This window comes from Fukomys damarensis, unplaced genomic scaffold, assembly GCF_012274545.1.
Source record: "Fukomys damarensis isolate Sample0158 unplaced genomic scaffold, DMR_v1.0_HiC HiC_scaffold_5, whole genome shotgun sequence".
NCBI classification, from domain to species: domain Eukaryota; kingdom Metazoa; phylum Chordata; class Mammalia; order Rodentia; family Bathyergidae; genus Fukomys; species Fukomys damarensis.
The window spans coordinates 75,126,112-75,143,381 of NW_022900917.1; the positions used below are offsets into that span (position 1 = coordinate 75,126,112).

Below are 17,270 nucleotides of genomic sequence, written 5' to 3' on the forward strand. Positions count from 1 at the left end.
TATATATATATATATATATATATGAAATTGAAAAATAGATATTGTTGAGTAATTACCTTTGAGAACCTTATTTCAGCAGTAGACTCAGAAAGTGTATGCAATTGCATGTGTAAACTAAAAGGATTGAGTTATATGTTAGGTTCATAAATTCATAGAAAACTTGTCTATGGACTCTAGGTTAACTCTCTTGCAGAGAATTTGAATCAGAGAGTTTAAATGTTGAAGTTCTTTGCATTTAGGTAGTCACAGATTTTGAATCTTAAGGTCTAAATAAACTGTCTAGCATAGTCATCAAGCAGGTGTATACCAATGTACAAACATCTTAGTTCTTCAGTTTTTAGAATATTCACCAGATAGATCCCTTTGAACTCCTTTTAATGATGCTAAAGATGAGAAATCTGCAAAAAAAAAAAGGGAAAGGCAAAATTAGAAACAGATTAGATTAAATATTTCTTTTACACTTGGTCTCACTATGCTTGTATCTGCTTCATGTACATCCTTCAATTATTTTTTTTTATTAGAACCTTTTCTATCTCAGCCTTTTTGTCCCCCATTTAGCAATTTTCTGGAAAAAGAAAGAAAAAAAAATAAATTTAACTAGATGTCGGAAAACATGATTTCTAAGTGCCGTTCTTTCTTCCAGTGAGAGTGTGACATTTTAGATTATATTTAAGGTCCTGTTGAATTCTAAACTCAATTTCCTTTTACCTAGTTTCACCTATTCAGGGATAACAGGTCTTTTGATCTCACTTTTAGATAGGTAAATAACACAGAAGTGAGACAGAAGTAAGGAAAAGTCATGTAGCTTGTTCAAAATTGTTGGTCCCTTGAAGAACAAATGAAGTTCAGAAAAGTAGAGAAAGGTGGTTATAATTTGGAACACAAATACAGAGGCTTGAAACTTTAGATCATAGATCCTTGGGCTCTGTATGTAATAAACTAGCTTACAGCCCATTGCTTCCCATAATGATTCCCTGAAGCTCGGAGCCTCAATGAGCAGGGGCTCAGTGCCCATGGGCCATCTGAATTCCTGCCTTCATCTAGTGGTGTGTCTGTGTCATGTTTAGAAAGGCCCTGACAGTCCAGCGAGAGTATGTTACACTCCTTCCTTAGAATTAGCTGGGGCAAGGCAGGTTAATTTCAGGTGTGTATATCGTAGAGCGCTTCTCCCTAAACTTATTTGAGGCTCAGATCTTCAAGCTGATGATTTTCTAGCTTCCTTCATAAATTCCTAAATGTTTCAAGTCCAGAGATCTCAGACATACTGTGCTTTGTTCTGTATGCATATGTGGGTGTTCATATGATGGTAAAGATTGGCCCATGACCAAAAACAGCTGTCTCTGCTTATCTAACATTTGGCTGAAGTACAGCCCTGTGTGTGACACACATCCATATCCCCCTTCATTACATCATTCCGGCCGAATGTTTTTATTGTGCTTTGTGAGATGTCACACATGTCACATCACATCAGATAATGCTTTATTTGTTAGTAGGGCTTGATTAACGCCACTAGCTAGGAAGCAATTAACTACTAAAAAGAATATATTGCAGTTCTAGTTTTGCTGAGTAGATGGAACTGGCATCTGCAGATGCTTAACTGATTTTAATTTTGTCTTTAAACAATTTCTTTAAGATGAAGGAGAAAATACTAGATTTAATTTTGTTTTCAATATCAGTAGTATAATTTAAGACGTTAACAGGTTATTGAACGGTCACCTTAGTTTTGCTGTTCTTCAGAAGAGTCCCAGCCTAGGCATCTTGGTGAGAACCTGTCTCGGAATAAGAAATGGGCCAGGGATGTAGCTCTGTGCTAAAGCCCTGGGTTCAATCCCCAGTACTGTACCACCAAAAAAACAGACAAACAAACAAACAAACATAGAGGAACAATAGTTGTACCTCCCACCATAGGTTCTGTGAGAATTGAGGAAGATTATGTGTGTTAGGAGTTTAGCATGGTTTCTGCCCCACGGTAGCCACTTAATAAATATTAACTTTATAATAATGTGAGTGTTAGTTATTTTAAGAATGTACAGTGAAATAGAGGAGGAGTGGATGTTAAAGTCTTAAAACTAATCAATAGGCATATAAACAAGTCTATTTGTAGTAGTAAGAAATAACTTAGGTGAACTAAATATTAAGTAACAGAACTAGCAACTCAGCTTTGAGTTGCTAATGTAAAACTTTGAGTTTTGCTAATGTAGTTAAGTAAAATACATAACCTGTGTAGAGTAATGAGAGGAGTTCCTGAGGTACTTGTGGGCTCGGGTGGTGGGAGAAATAGGAATTTAAATCCAGTGCTCTGAAATGAAACATCAGTGGCTCAGGGTTCTAAAGCAAAATACATAGTTAAATCTCTCCTTAACCTTGGTTGCAAAGGTGTGAACAAGTAGGAAGTGGGTTGAACTGGCAGCTGGTACTGGGCACGTGTCTTGGGGATGAATGGATTGGGGTGAAGATCTGAGAAATAATGTGATGAGGCCCTGCCTTTAGAATTCACTGTTGAGGAAAATGTGATTTTCACCCATGAACATTCCTAAAATTCTAGATTATTTTGTATTTATATTTCATTTTGGAATACAGCAGACCCCTGAAATTTATGGGCCCACATTCCTAGAGAACCTGCAAATTGTGAAGAACTGAATTTCGGTTATAAAAACTATGGATTTCAGAAAACACCTATCAGTGCCTATTTTTATAGTTCAAGCCCTAAATATGTTATGTCTCCCACAGTTATATCATTTAATGTAATAAAATACTGTATTAATAAAGCCTTAGAAGGTGCAGGAGATTTTGGTGGCATCTTAGGTATCTTAGGGCTTTAAGAACAAAACTGAGAACACAAGATAGCCAAACAGGGTAAAGCAGCCTGTTACGGTGCTGAAAGCTCGTGCATCTGCCAGAGATGGGTTATGGGCAGTGGCCGATCAGCAGCAAGGAGGACTGAATAAGACTCTTGGATTGGCTGTTTGCAAACCTCCCACCAAAAAGAAAAAGTTGTGGAAGATATTTGCGGTTTCCAAAAATTGCTAGGGTTTCTGTGAATGATTATTAGTTAGAGTCTAAGGAAAAATCCTCAAATGACTGAGGCCACAAACTCTGAATTTTGTGGAGTATACTATATCAAGTTTGAGTTAATCAAAATGTTGTTTCCTTTTTTCTGTATATTTTTGTAAAACTGTGAAATAAATTAGCATGCAGTAAATACAGTGAATTTTAAAATACTGGTATTATAGTACTAAGTCAATGGGTAGGTGAGGGAACACTTGAGAATTATAAGGCATAGTGTAAATTTAAAGTGCTTCCAGGAAGGTAAACATGTCAGAGTTACTAGGTTACGAGAATATTGTGTTTGCTTTGGGTTACATTCTGCCTTAATACTTATTTGGCAAATAATCTTTCTCCTGACAATCTTATGTAAAACAGTTCTTTCCTATTTCTAGCTCTTCTAGTATATTTGTCATTTTTAATCAACCCCATGTTATAAATGAAATTCTTATCCACAAACTTTTTGAAAGTATTAATCCCAACTCTCTAGGATTTTGCTAATAATTAAGATGTTTAAGTAAGATTTCAAATATTACCATCCTTTAAAACTTAAAAGAACTATGTTGTCCATTCTTTTAAAATGCTTTTACTGAATATAGTGCAAAATTATCTTTACTAGCTATTACATTATAGTACTTATTTGGCTCTTTACTACCTTCATGATTAAATGAAATGAACCTAAGAAGCTGTCAGTTTCTGAATTTACATCATTTAGGAATTTTATGGTTTGGGGACATAGCTCATTGGTAGAGTACTTGCCTAGCACATACTAGGGTCTGGCAAGAAAAAAACATTATTTTATCAATGTAAATGACTATTATTTGAAGTGTATAATTTGAACAACTTATTGGGAAATTTATAAAAAGTACTTTTGCCTTTTTGATTGATACAGCATTTATTCAAATGATTACTTAAATCACAACCCACATCTTTTAGTGAGCACTGCTGATCTTTAGAGCATTTGGTAGCCAAGTCTGGCCTCAGTGGATTGCAAACTATCTGTTAGTAGCTATCAACTCTGTCCTTTGGTTTAAGTGTAGAAGATTCCAGACTATAATTATTCCAGAGAATTTTCCATGTAATTTCCTTATGATGGGCTTTATCAATATAAGTAAAAATCTGGATATATCAATCTAGATTAGAAGTCAGAAAGAGTTCCTCAAATTCAGTTGGTTTAATTGTTACTACTACACTGGATACAGAGCTTTTCTATTGTTAATCTACCAAATGATATTTCTAGTATAGCCACATGTCCACATGCCTTCCCTACTTGAAACACTAATGGCTCCTCTTAATGGAACACTGATGGCTTGAATGTGAATAGGTGACTTGCATTCTAGAAGTTTGTTCATGGACTCCTTTGAAAATTTGATTAAGCCACCAGGAATTCTTACCTCTAAAAAATACTCATAAATGTCTAAACACATAGCTTTTGGTGTGCCTGTAATCTCAAGGAATTCACAGTCTCTTGACCTAGTCCAGACCTGGCAAGGTAAAAGATTAAAAAGAGCCGTAGCAATTCACCAATAAAAGTATTTCCCATTTCAGATTTCTTATCTATTCTTTGTGTTTGGATAAAATCCAAGAGTTGAAATTATAGAGGACTGATGTTGTATATTTAGTATATAGCTAACCTCTTGGCCAGTGTCTGGTTCTTACTGAAATGGATTTAATCTAGATTTTAAAAAATGGCAAATGTTTAAATTTTAAAAATTTATTGCAGTATAAAATGCACTGCCATTACTTCTCAGAGTACTCCCCCCTTGCTTCAAACACATTTCATCGTTCTTGCCACTTTGTGGGTCAGTTCTGGAAGTCCTCCTTTGTGAATGTTTATCTTGTGATTTGTACTATCTTGGCTGCTTCAGTGTCTTGAATCAATTAAAAATTACCTTTCATGGTCATTTTGACTTTGAAGGAAAAGCCAGAAGTCTTGGCAGTGAGTCTTAATGTACTAAATTTTTCAAAATTTAAATATAAATAGTCATGGTATTTTTTGATCAGACCTTGTAGATATTGCTCCTCTGTGAACAGTCTTGCACAAGTTGGAGGCACCAGTCATAGTGTTAACATGACAGTGTATCAGATAAGGCAATAAAATGCTTTCAGAATTCAGAGAGGGTAAAAATAACTTTTCTTGTTGGTGATGCTTGCATCTCTTTGTAGCTATAGCTACAGTTTAACTTGACCATTAGAAAACATGGATTCAGAAAAGGCCCATGCTGATTCAAAAAACGTCAATTAAGTCTTCTCAGTATTTGGTATGTTCTTCGCTTCCATTAAACCCAAAAAGCTCAAACTGCTTGTAAGGTGGATACTTCTAGAATTTTCTGAGGGTAAACTCTGTTTTCCAGGATTCTCATATAAACTCCATAGGAAAGCAAGGTAGCTCCAGAGCATTGGAGTTCTTTCCTTATTTTTGGCACAAATACAGATGACTTAAGCCATGCATACATTTGGAAGTGGGATTATAATGACGGAAGGTAGATCATCAAATGTGTTTGTATTTTGCAGCAACAGATGATAGTGAGTAGGAGATCACTTTGTACAATTTTGATATTGGAGAATAACACTTTTGATGAGATTACCTTCTATCTTTCTGTTGAATTCTTGAGAGATGCATTTTATATATATTTTTTATTGTTCTTAATCATCATTTTGGCATCTTATCTCTGACATTTTAAACTCTGATACTCCAGTTGCTTACTTCTTAAATCTTTTCCCAAACCAATAAATACCAGGGACTGAGCCTAATCACTGTTCTTTACTCTTAACAACTTTCTATGATTCAGCATTTTTAAAAAATGACAGAAAAACAGCACTGTATATTCTGAATTCAGTTAGAAAAATCTTAGGTTCAATGCATACTCAATTATAGTAAAGCATAGTGCATCAAAATAATATTGTTGTACAAGATAGAGAAGCATTTGTGAATACATTTGCTTAATGCTGTTTTTTCCTTTACTGTGTGTATCAAAACATTATTACTGTAGGCCATCTGCTAGCACAGGGAAATGCTGTTATTCTATAGAACTGAATGCTTAATTTCCATTTTGTACACTTTGCATACATTGCAAAGATCTTGATAATGTGATTTTCTTCTAAGGTATAATTGATGACCAAATTAAATATAAACTTTAAGCGACTCCTCGTTTGTAGAATAAAAGATCATTTCATTGCTTTGCTATTTCAGAGCCCTTCAAGTTTGAACCAAGCAAGCAAGTGTAATTTGTTGTTCTAATATTTTCCTTTAACAACCACGTAATCTAGCCACACGGGTATTTCCTGTTTCCTATAAATGTCTCTCCAGTCTCTAACCACATTGTCCTTGAAATCAGATACCACAGTGTGCTTGTCTGTGTTTGTTTTTTGGTACCAGGAATCGAACTCTTGCGCTTGTGAGGCAGGCGGTGGAACCACTGAGCGAAATCCCCGGCCCTAGTATGCTTGTCTCTGAATACTGTCAGCTCCTTTAGCACAGAGTCTCTGAATGATAAAGGGACACTGAGCATATGACTTTTGCTGTGTGTATACATTTTTCTATGTTTAAGTCTAAATCCTTGAACTCCCGCCCCCAGGTACAGTGTGGAACATGTCTCCTTAAGACTTTGAGTGGACTCTCCAATTTTCTCTAAACTGTTAAAGCATCTTGTATAAAATTTTGTGTGTACTTAACATACTGTGTATGATATTATTACTCAGATGCAGGCCTTCTCCATTTCTCTTTTTGGCATGGAGCTTAAGCGTTTGTGCCCAGTTAGTCTTGGCTTTGAGTGTTAGCTGCATCGTATGTGTTCTTGGACTGGTCTTCATCTGTTTGAAGCAAGTTATGTTGTCTATTCCTTGATTGGTTCTGAGATCAAATGAGATAACGCATATACAGAGCACTCGACATTGATAGGATCAGAGTCTTAAAGATTGAATTTTTTTTTTTTTTTTTTTGGTACCAGAGATCAAACTCAGGACCTTGCACTTGTGAGGCAAGTGGTGGTACAAGATTGAAAATTTTATTAGTAAATCTTGTAAAAATTAAAATAGATTATAATCGTGGGTATTTGTGTTATTAATTTAATTCTTGTCCTTTATCCTGAGTATACATGTCAATCCCTAGATAATTATATAGTGAGTGTAATATACTATGACTTATCCTGAACAGGTTTCCCGAAATATAAATTTCAGTCTTGTTCTTGCATCAGACATGCTGTGAGCCAGAAGAATTTGAAATATTTTAGGAAAATCCTAAGTTACTTAAAATTGCAAACTAGATTTATGTTATTTGAACTCATTTAGCTTCTGAAGCTTTACTGAATTGAATCATATTATGAAAATAGAGACCTGTTTTAACTCCTTTACTGTGGCATATTCTCACTCTGAGAAGTGTTTCAAATATATACAGAAATTTACATTTAGAATTTGAAGGACCCTGGAGACTAAACTCCTTAATTGACAGAATCTCTTCATAGTACCTTAATTGCTAATGAATGTTGGAATTAAAGGAAAACCTTGTTCTTGGTTTCCTTGGATGGTATTGACAGTTTGCATCTTTTAAAAATCAGAGGACAAAAACAAAATCAGAGCGATACTGCAAAAGATAAGTATTGATTCTCCTTGTGTTGGGTAGGAAAGAACCTTTGGGAGTTGACTGCCTAGATTTTCTTTCTTTATGATTTTCTTTAATGAAGGTTTCCCTTACCTGTACCACTCCCTCCACACCCCACCAAAAGATGTACATAACAGTGTCTTGAGGGATATAAAATGCTCTATAGCACTCAGTTTGAGGACCCATACAGAGATGGGGTAGGAGCAATAAAGAAATGGGAAGTAGAGAAGTCTTCACACTAGTGAAGCAAGTCCTGAATGATGAGCACACACTGGAAGGAAAGGGGAGTTCAGGGCTGGGCAGAAAGAATAGGACATACAAAAGCACAAATGCTAGCACATGGTATTTGTGGTGTGGTGGAGGAAATTCTAGGTAGCTGAGTATCATGGAACAAGAATGGGGATGTCAGAGAAAGTTCAGGGCTATTAAAATGTGTAAAAGACCTTGATAACGTGATAATGTGATAATAAAAGAGGTAGTGATCTATTTCACAGTTCAGTAAAGTCTGTTGGGCATTATAGTTAAAGACAGTTTTTCACAGGAAAACAGACTCCCAATTTATCAAAAATTAGCAAAAAAATAAATAAACTATTATGGCTGAATCATCTCTCATATGCTGTGATTGAGTTCTTAACATTATTGAATCATCCTTTCAAAAAATTTTGAGTCATCTGTGAATATTTTAATATACTAGAATAGGAATAATGAGCAAATTTTTCTTGTGAAAAATTTTAAGTGAACTAATTTCTATTTTGGAATTAACTTTGTAGGAGAATCATCATATGTGAAGACAAAAACCACATTTTTTTTTTTTTTTTTGGTACCGGGGATGGAACTTGGGTCCTTGTGCTTGTGAGGCAGACGGCGGAACGACTGAGCTAAATCCTCATCCCTCACATTTTTGTGTATTTAAATTTAAAGGCTTTACTCAGTCTGTCCTTACCATCATTGATGTTCATTATATGATATTGGAAAGTATAGAAAAATGAAAAAAACAAGCATGCTTATTTCTTATAGAAACAGATGTTCACGCTGGTATATTTATATTTTTTCTATACACTATATGTATCTATAATTCTAAATATAGTGTTCAGCTTTTTTTTTTTTTTACCTTTTTCCACATTAAAAGTTCTTTGTAAATCACATTTAAAGGGGTAACATTCTTTTCAGTAAATACACTATATTTTGTGTACTTATAGACAGTCTTCAGTTTTCCCAACCATATTTTTAGATGGTTTTCTCTTTGCTTCTGCAAATAATGCTTTGTGTATATAGTTCTAGAATTGGGAGATTACTGAGTCAAAAAAAGTAGAACTATATTTAAGGAGGCGTGTTGACACATTATTTTCTGAAACAGTGCAGTAATTTTAATTTCCACTGGGAGTGTATCAAAGAGTTTACTTTCAGATCTTGAGAGCAGTTGTTTAAAAAAAGTCAACAATAATGAATCAAACTTTGTGACTTTGATAGTTTAAAATATGAGCATGTATATTGCTTTCTTTATGGTTTTAATGGTAAGCAGTAGTTCAGTGAAATCTTTCAATTTAATATATTGTGTAAAGTTTAAAAATTTTCCTTTTATATGAATTCTTTTTATTTTTTGAGGTATCCATCACGAATTGAAAAAATCGACTATGAAGAGGGGAAGATGTTAGTCCATTTTGAGCGCTGGAGTCATCGTTATGACGAATGGATTTACTGGGATAGCAATAGACTGAGACCCCTTGAGAGACCTGCGCTGAGAAAAGAAGGGCTAAAAGAAGAGGAAGATTTCTTTGTAAGTAGCAAGCATTTTCCACTGGCTAATTTTGCTAGATATATAATGATGTATTTTAAAAGGTTTCTGTTAAGTTTTACAAAAGCCTGTTTTTGTTAAGGAAATGCTTATTATATGTGGAATTGATCTTAAAAGTTGTTTAAAATAGGATTTTAAAGCTGGAGAAGAAGTTCTGGCTCGTTGGACAGACTGTCGCTATTACCCTGCCAAGATTGAAGCAATTAACAAAGAAGGTATGTATTTGAAGTGATCTGAGTCTTAAAATGGAATTATGTAATTGTGACATGAAGCCTTTTACTTCTCTGTGTTTTGTGTTTTACTGAATGAATTTCCTGCTAGTATTTTTAGAGAGCATTTAATTTGTAATATATTGTGTAGAATAAGATGGTACATGAATTACTGCCTCAATAAGAATTTAAACTAGTAGAGGTAAATAGCTAAATTTTTAAATTTTCAGCTTACACAGCTACATTATATGCATTGTATAGCTCCATCTCAGTTTCTAGTTTGTGGCTCTGTTAAATTTATGATCATCTCAACCAGAGAGTAAGGAAAAGTTAAAGATAATGGGAATTTCAAATCAACTTAACTCTGAATAAGTTACCTACTGTATTTTCTGTATTTCTGAGTGTGCAGCTTAATCAGTTTGAAGATTTTCTTTATTGTGCCTTAGTTGTCTCCTCCTCTTAATACCTTTAGATGACTGAGTTGATTTTCGTAATAGCTTTTGGGTGGACATTGCCAGATGTTACTGAAGTGATCAAAAATGTTGAAAAGTGTTACAAGCACTAAGGGCCTGAGTTCAATCCCCAGCACCCCCCCAAAAAAAAAAAAAACCAAAAAAAAAAAAACCCAAAAAACAAATGTTGAAAGTAATATAGAAATCAGCCATATATAGTGTTTCATACTGTAGTCTCAGGTGCTTGGAAGAGTAGGCCAGTGGGATCACTTTAGCTCAGGAGTTTAGGACTGGCTTAGGCAGCATAATGAGACTCTGTCTTATGAAACAAAACAAGAGGGAAAAAAGGCAAAATCTTCTGGGCTGGGGGTATAGTTTAGTGGTAGAACACTTGTCTGTCATATACCAGGTCTTAGGTTCAATCCCTAGCACAAGAAAAAAAGAAAACAGCCACACAGAAACTAGATATGTTAATATGAGATCCTAAGGTAAGATTGGAAATCTTTTGAACAGGTAATGAATTTAAAAAGTAGAACTTTTTAGACTGATAAATTTGGAAAGGCATGAGAATTAGTACTTAATTTTTTTTTTTTTTTTTTGGTACCGGGGATTGAACTTGGGTCCTTGTGCTTGCGAGGCAGGCCACTGAACTGCTGAGCTAAATCCCCGGCCCAGTACTTAAATTATTATTGAAAATATATTTAAGTAGTTTAAAACTTCTCATAAAAATATTTAAAACAGTTGTTATAAACTTAACATATATTTTTCAAGTCAGTTATATGTTAGTTTTCTGTTAGAATTATTTCTTAAACTTGACCACCTATTCATTGTTTTTGCTATAGAAACTGAATGACAGCTTCTTGCCAAGAAGGACATTTGATCTAAGTAAGGGGATACTTCCTTTAAACCGTGTCTTGAAAGACACATAAGTTAGTTAAAGGGGAAACAAAAGCCTTTCTGGTAGAAAATATGGTGCATAGAAAATAAGTAAAAAGAGGTGCCCTAACTTATGGAAATGCATGTTATTGCGGGTGAGGAATTTCTTTATAGGCATGGAAGAGTGGGAAAAAGAGATAAGAATCTGTATGTGAGGCATCACGTAATCTTGCTAAAGAAGTTGAATGTTATTTGGAGATAATAGGAACCATTGAACAAATTTAATCTTAGAATTTAAACTAACGAGAAAGCAGGCGGTAAGAGAGAAGAAGAAAACATTTGAAAAACAATAGTAAATGTTTAATATGGAAAAAATACAGTATTGTAACTTGAAATCATTATACACCTTTACAAAGACCTTACTCCTTTTTATTGTTTTTTGTGAATTCAAACCATGGGCATGGGTCTGGTTTATAACCAGTTACCCTGCTGCAGAAAGAGTAGAGAAAGCTTTCAGCTGTTAGTTGTATAGTTTCTTTCTTTGCATTGTGGCCTGAATCTCCCTGTGCACTGATGCTTTTGTTATAAAGCTCGTGTGCTCACGTGTTGTTCAAAGTGGCCCACAATGTCTATCCAAAGCTTAGCACAGAGTAGGCAGGAATAATCTGTGGAAGGAAAGGAAGACATAATTCATCTGTTCTGTTTAGTAATAGGATCTACCTAAAACAAAACAAAGCAAAATTAGAGTGTTCTCTAAAGAGCAGTTCCTTTCCTTGTAGAAAGCTTTGGGACTTTTCCTTTCCTACTTCACATTCTCCAAGTGAATGCCTGTGCAATTGTGTGAATACGTATGTGTGTGCATACATGTTCCACTCACAAAACTACCTGTGGTCTTTATCCTATCCCATTTATTCACAGACATCTAGTATAGAAAGGTCAGGATACTTTGGTGGAAGAGTAATAATACTGGTCTGTGATACCTCTATTTCAGGCAGCGTTCCACTCAACCCTTAGCTAAATGTTACCAGTCATTATATGTTTTTTTAAAAAATCCCCATTAGATGTACTGTATGAAATTTTAATTTCTGTATGCCTTGCATAGTGGTTAAGACTGCCTTTTCAGCAACCCCCCCAAGAGAAAAAGACAAAAAAAAATTCATTTTACTATAAAAGCAAAACAAAACTAAGAGCTGTGAGCATTTTGATATTTGGAATACACCCTGTAGACATGAAGAGAAGGCGCCAGTCAGTGTGGATTGGAGTGATCAGGGAAATTTTCACATTGTGAATGGCCTCTGAAGAGTAGGTAGGGCTTCAGGATGAAGGCAGAAAACAACAGAGGAAGTAGCATGAACCAAGGTGGGAGGGATGAATGCCCAGAAGAGGGACAAGCCATCAAGCAGCTTGGACCCCTCTGGAGTGATGTGGTGAGGAAGAGGCAAATCAGTTGCAGGAATGATGGGAGTGCAGGGTGTGCAGACATTTTGACGTTCTGTCGAAACACGTCTGTTGTCCTTACATCTTGCTCTTCACCTCATTAGTTGTTTCTATAACTTGGGGTTAGATATATGTGATGCTTAACATTATGCTAACTTCAGAAAGATAAGGAGTGAAATATTGTTAATCAGATTACAAAATAAGAAAAATCTTTGCATAATGAGACTGTTGGCTTTTCTATCAATTCCAAAACCATTAATCATAATTACCATATTTCTTGTTTTTATAAGTCTTTTGTATAAGCCAAATACCTGTTTACTTAACGCGGCACTCTGCTCTCACTTGAGAAACAGTAGAAAAACATTCATCCAGGTAATGATAGAAAACTATTTGAATATCTGGAAGAATAAAATCCACATAATTTTTTTTCCTGGCTTAATATTGACTTGAAAGCAAAGCATCTGTAATAAAAAGTGAGTGCATTTCAGAATCAACCTGTGAGTGAATACGCAAGCAAGACCTTGAGTTGTGTGTTGGTACGAGAGGCCCTGGTGGTTTGGCACATTGAGAATGTCCACTGTGGCTCTGCTGTTGCCTAGCTGACTGTCATGCAGTATAGTGCTTGGCCTTCCTGGAATTCACTGTCCTGATTGGCACACAAGACATTTATCTAGATAATTTGTAAATGATTTTCTGACTTAAAAGTCTGGGAATCTAGAACTTTTATGTGCCAGTTTAACACTGTTGCTAAGAGAATAATCTTTTCTTGGGAAATGTTGTTTTTCATATGTCAGCTCTTTCTCTCAGTGACTTGTTTCGAAAGAAATTTTCCAAGAGAGAAAATGATCATTCCTACAAAAATACTGTTTTTTTAAAAATTTAATTTGTTGGTACATTCTAGGTAGACAGTACAGTTACATTCATTACTGGGATCTTGTACCTTTACATGCCAGGTCTTGGTTCTCATTTTTTCCCCTTGTCTCCACCCTCCCTTCACCCTCCCCTCTCCCCCCCTTCAAATGTAAAAATGGAATTAAAGTGTTAAAAATACTGTTTTTGTAAATAACGATTAATTTTGTCAGATACATTGTGCCTAAATATATCTAGATTACTGCAAAATAAGTTTTAAGATTCCTCAAAAAATGTCAGAATTGCAACTAACTTACAAGACTTAATTTCTGTACTTTTTAAGAGAAATAGTTCAGAAGTGCTTTTAAAAAGAGGAAATAAACTTAATAAACTTGATGGAGTCTTTAAGAGGGTTGTATGTTTGCAGTGTTGTAATCATAGAGCATTTATTGATATTAGGTCACTGCCTCCTAGCATCAAGTGTTGCTGTAAGGTTGCATGATATTTTCTAATGATTGCAACTTACTCCTGTTTCAGGAACATTCACAGTTCAGTTTTATGATGGAGTAATTCGTTGTTTAAAAAGAATGCACATTAAAGCCATGCCTGAGGATGCTAAGGGGCAGGTAAGAGTGTTCAGTATTCCGAGCTACCTAAAGAGATGTCTTATTTGAACGGTGAATGATCACAATATGTAAATATATTTTAAAAGTGAAATAATTGTAGGGTTATGTGCTGATAGCCCCAAATAGCAGCAAGGAAAAGAAGCTTAGAATGTAAAGTACATTATACACTTGATTTTTGCTTCTTTGGATTTAGACCTGCTAAAGTTATAGGTCACTAGTTTCTGTTCCAGGTGAAATCCCAGCATCCACTAAGCTGGTGTTGTCCTATCGACCCAGCTGGATCGTGTAACCAGTCTATGGGAAGTGAGGTAAGTGCCTTTTTAAAAAATTTGTTTTATCTGGTATATAGTATCATTTAGAAAATTAATTTTTAATATTAAATTTTACATTGACTTTCGTATCTTCTTTCCTTGTACAAATCAGTCACTCATCTTCCTTTAAAAGGCGCTTACCTGACACTCTGTAGGCGGTTTCAGGTAGGGCTCTCTGAGTCATACGAGGGAAGCAGCATATGTTCTTTACTGCTCAAAGCAAGAACGAATGGTGAGCATTCGAAGGAAAATCTGGGATGGAGTTAAAACTGTGATTCCATTTGTTGATTACTTTTCCTGAAATATTGGAAAGACAAGGCGCCATTAGAAATTTAAAAAAGTATTTTATGTTCTGCTGTTATTTGGGATTTTCAGCACCTGGACCTACAATTAATTTTAAGGACTTGAAAATAATCTGTAAAAATGTCTAAATGGAAATATGTTGCATATTTATTCTACACCTTCTGACGAAAATGACATCCTGAAATTTGTTTTTATTGCCTGGTCAGCTTCAATTGAGTATATAAGCATTTAGTAGTCTAGAATATGTATGTATACCACCACATTGAAAAGAAGTTATTTCTGAAGAAATCTTCTGAGAAGTGTTGCTGTTTTAAATCACCTTGTTTTCAAACTTTTACTTGTGATCAGCTTTAGAATTACCCATTTATTAATATTTAAATGCAGTTTAGAATGAAAATGATTTTAGTTGGAAATTGCTTTTGTGTCTGTATGTCTGTGTAAATAAAATATACTTTTAAGCATGCAGTGGTATGATTTTTTGGTTACTACACAGAAAAGTCAGGAGCTTAGTTTGGTGCATGCCTGTTTAATTACAAAAAAGTCTTGTTAGTTTTTGAGGGACTCTTAAAATTCAGTGTTTTACTCTTACCATTCAGACTTCATGAAATAGCACTAATATTATTGCCTTAAAGCGTTCTTTATTATAAAGTGGGGCATTGAGCCAATTTGGTCTGTGATAAAATCACAGGCTGTAAGTATTAAATGTATTGGCTGTTTATATATATATATATTTTTGTCACACCATGATGTATGTTAACATTAAAATCAATGCAAAACGTAAAAGTACTGAAAAGACATTTGGGTAGCACGGTACTTAGTTTTTCATTTTTTTCTTCATAATGCTTAATTGTAGACAGATTAAAAATATTTATAGATTTTTTTTTTAAGCTTGCCCTCTTTTTTTTTTCGGTCCCCAGCAGGTATTTTATACTTGTCTAGGATCTATGCTAAACAACATGTTTAGGCAAGGCTGAGACAGTCCTAAATCTTGGCAGATTTTGAGTACTTTGACAATCCCCCCTTTATAAAGGCCTAAAATGAAATTTCTCTTGTTAAGCTAGCAATCAAATAGATGTATTGTGGAAGTACTCTTCTCTAACTTTCTGTGGGACCCATATAAGCTGAGTCAGTACTAACAGTATTACTTGTGTGAACTTTGAGAGTAGTAGTCTCAAGCCTAAATAAAAGTCTTAATGCTATGATTTCTGGCTTTCAATCAGTCGCTTAATACTGGCCAACCTCTACTTGCATTCGGAGTTCAGCTCAATTATTTTACAGAGTTTTAAGATACTGTGTTGGAATAGGAGTAAGCTGTGGTCCTTCGTATGTGGTAGCTGTAGGTGTTTTCTACTGGGAAAGAAGGTGTGGTAATAGACATATTCGCTGTACAAAGTAGGACCCTTCTCCCTCCCTCCCTCCCTTCAATTTTTCTTCTACATAATTTTGAGTAGAGTGGTGATGTTGATTCGTAAATACCTATGAAACTGACACATTTTATGGGGTGAACAGTGATTTCTACAATGAATGAGTTACCTTCTCACTATTACTTCTGATCTTTCATCCTAATAAAAGCATAACAGCAGTAACTACAGGGAAATTGAGAGGTTGAATTGTTTATTACATTGAATTTGAATTCTTGGGCCGGGGATTTAGCTCAGTGGTTTTGCCACCTACCTCACAAGTGCAAGATCCCCAAGTATGATCCCTGGTACCAAAAAAAAAAATTTTTTTTTTTTTTTGAAGTCTTGTAGCAGGAGAAGGGCTTGCTTTTTCTCTTTTTTTCTCCTCCTGAAAGCAAGCTGCTGTAAAATTCACATTGTGACACGGTAGTGTCTGATTGGTTCAGAAGGCCCTTTACTAGTCACATTTTTTGCATATAGCATGTTGTTGGCTTCTCATAGCACAGCTTCTCACACAGGTGTGGCTGATACTTCTCTTTCACAGTTGAAGAATTCAGAACTTAGAGAACTGAATGACTGATCTAAAATGCCGCTCTACATCATGTGCAGAGTGACTCCTTGAATCCAGTTCTTGTCATTCCAAACACTGTGTGTGTGTGTGTGTGTGTGTGTGTGTGTTTTCCTGTACACTGTTATCTGCAGTGAACTTGGAAGTTTGTCATTATTCTAATTCATGGAAAGGTCATGCATATTTTATTTGACAGTCTTCCTTGAAAATATATGACAAAGCCCATGTAGTAGTATGCACCTGATACCACTACTATTCTGGACGATGAGGTAGGATTTCAAGTTCCAGGCCAGATTAAGGAACACAGTGAGACTCTCTCTTAAAAATAAATAAATAAAAACACAAAAGCAGAATAATGGGAGGAATTCTTTAGTCACATGAATAATAACTCCCATGATTAACAAATTATATAATCAAGCTTTTTTAAATTAAATTTTGAAAGTTGCAATATGATTTTCTTTTTTTCTAGTTGTCTCCTTATTGGAGTAGAAAATAGCTTGGAAATGAAAATGACTCGTGACATTTTCCAGCATTGCTTTAAGCACTGATTATTTTCCCCACAGTGTGGAACCTAGAATTAAATGTTACACTCTTGATAAGTCCATAAACACACCCTTTCTGCTGCATGAAACATTACTTTGCTAGTATGGATATACTTGGGTGTACTTACTCCATTCGCTCTACTTTATTACTTGTTCTTTCTCAATTTTTCTCTTGGTGGTACTAGCTTTCCTTACCATTTGAAAGTTAGTCTCAAGACTCAGCTTTAATCCATTTAGTTTCTCATCCTGTCCCTGAG

The 17,270-nt window shown here is 35.0% G+C and overlaps 1 protein-coding gene across 3 annotated transcripts in view; it reads left to right on the plus strand.

Annotated features, from left to right (window-relative positions):
• Positions 1-17,270, plus strand: part of Phf20l1 (PHD finger protein 20 like 1) — a 68,577-nt gene that overhangs the window by 5,253 nt on the left and 46,054 nt on the right. For 2 of the 3 annotated variants that reach the window (XM_010629584.3, XM_010629585.3), the window contains exons 2-4: positions 9,251-9,422; positions 9,571-9,655; positions 13,801-13,889. In XM_010629584.3, coding sequence (XP_010627886.1) covers positions 9,251-9,422; positions 9,571-9,655; positions 13,801-13,889 — 346 coding nt within the window. Of the gene's footprint in view, positions 1-9,250; positions 9,423-9,570; positions 9,656-13,800; positions 13,890-14,119; positions 14,198-17,270 lie in introns of all 3 variants that reach the window. The other variant, XM_010629583.3, reaches the window with a different exon arrangement.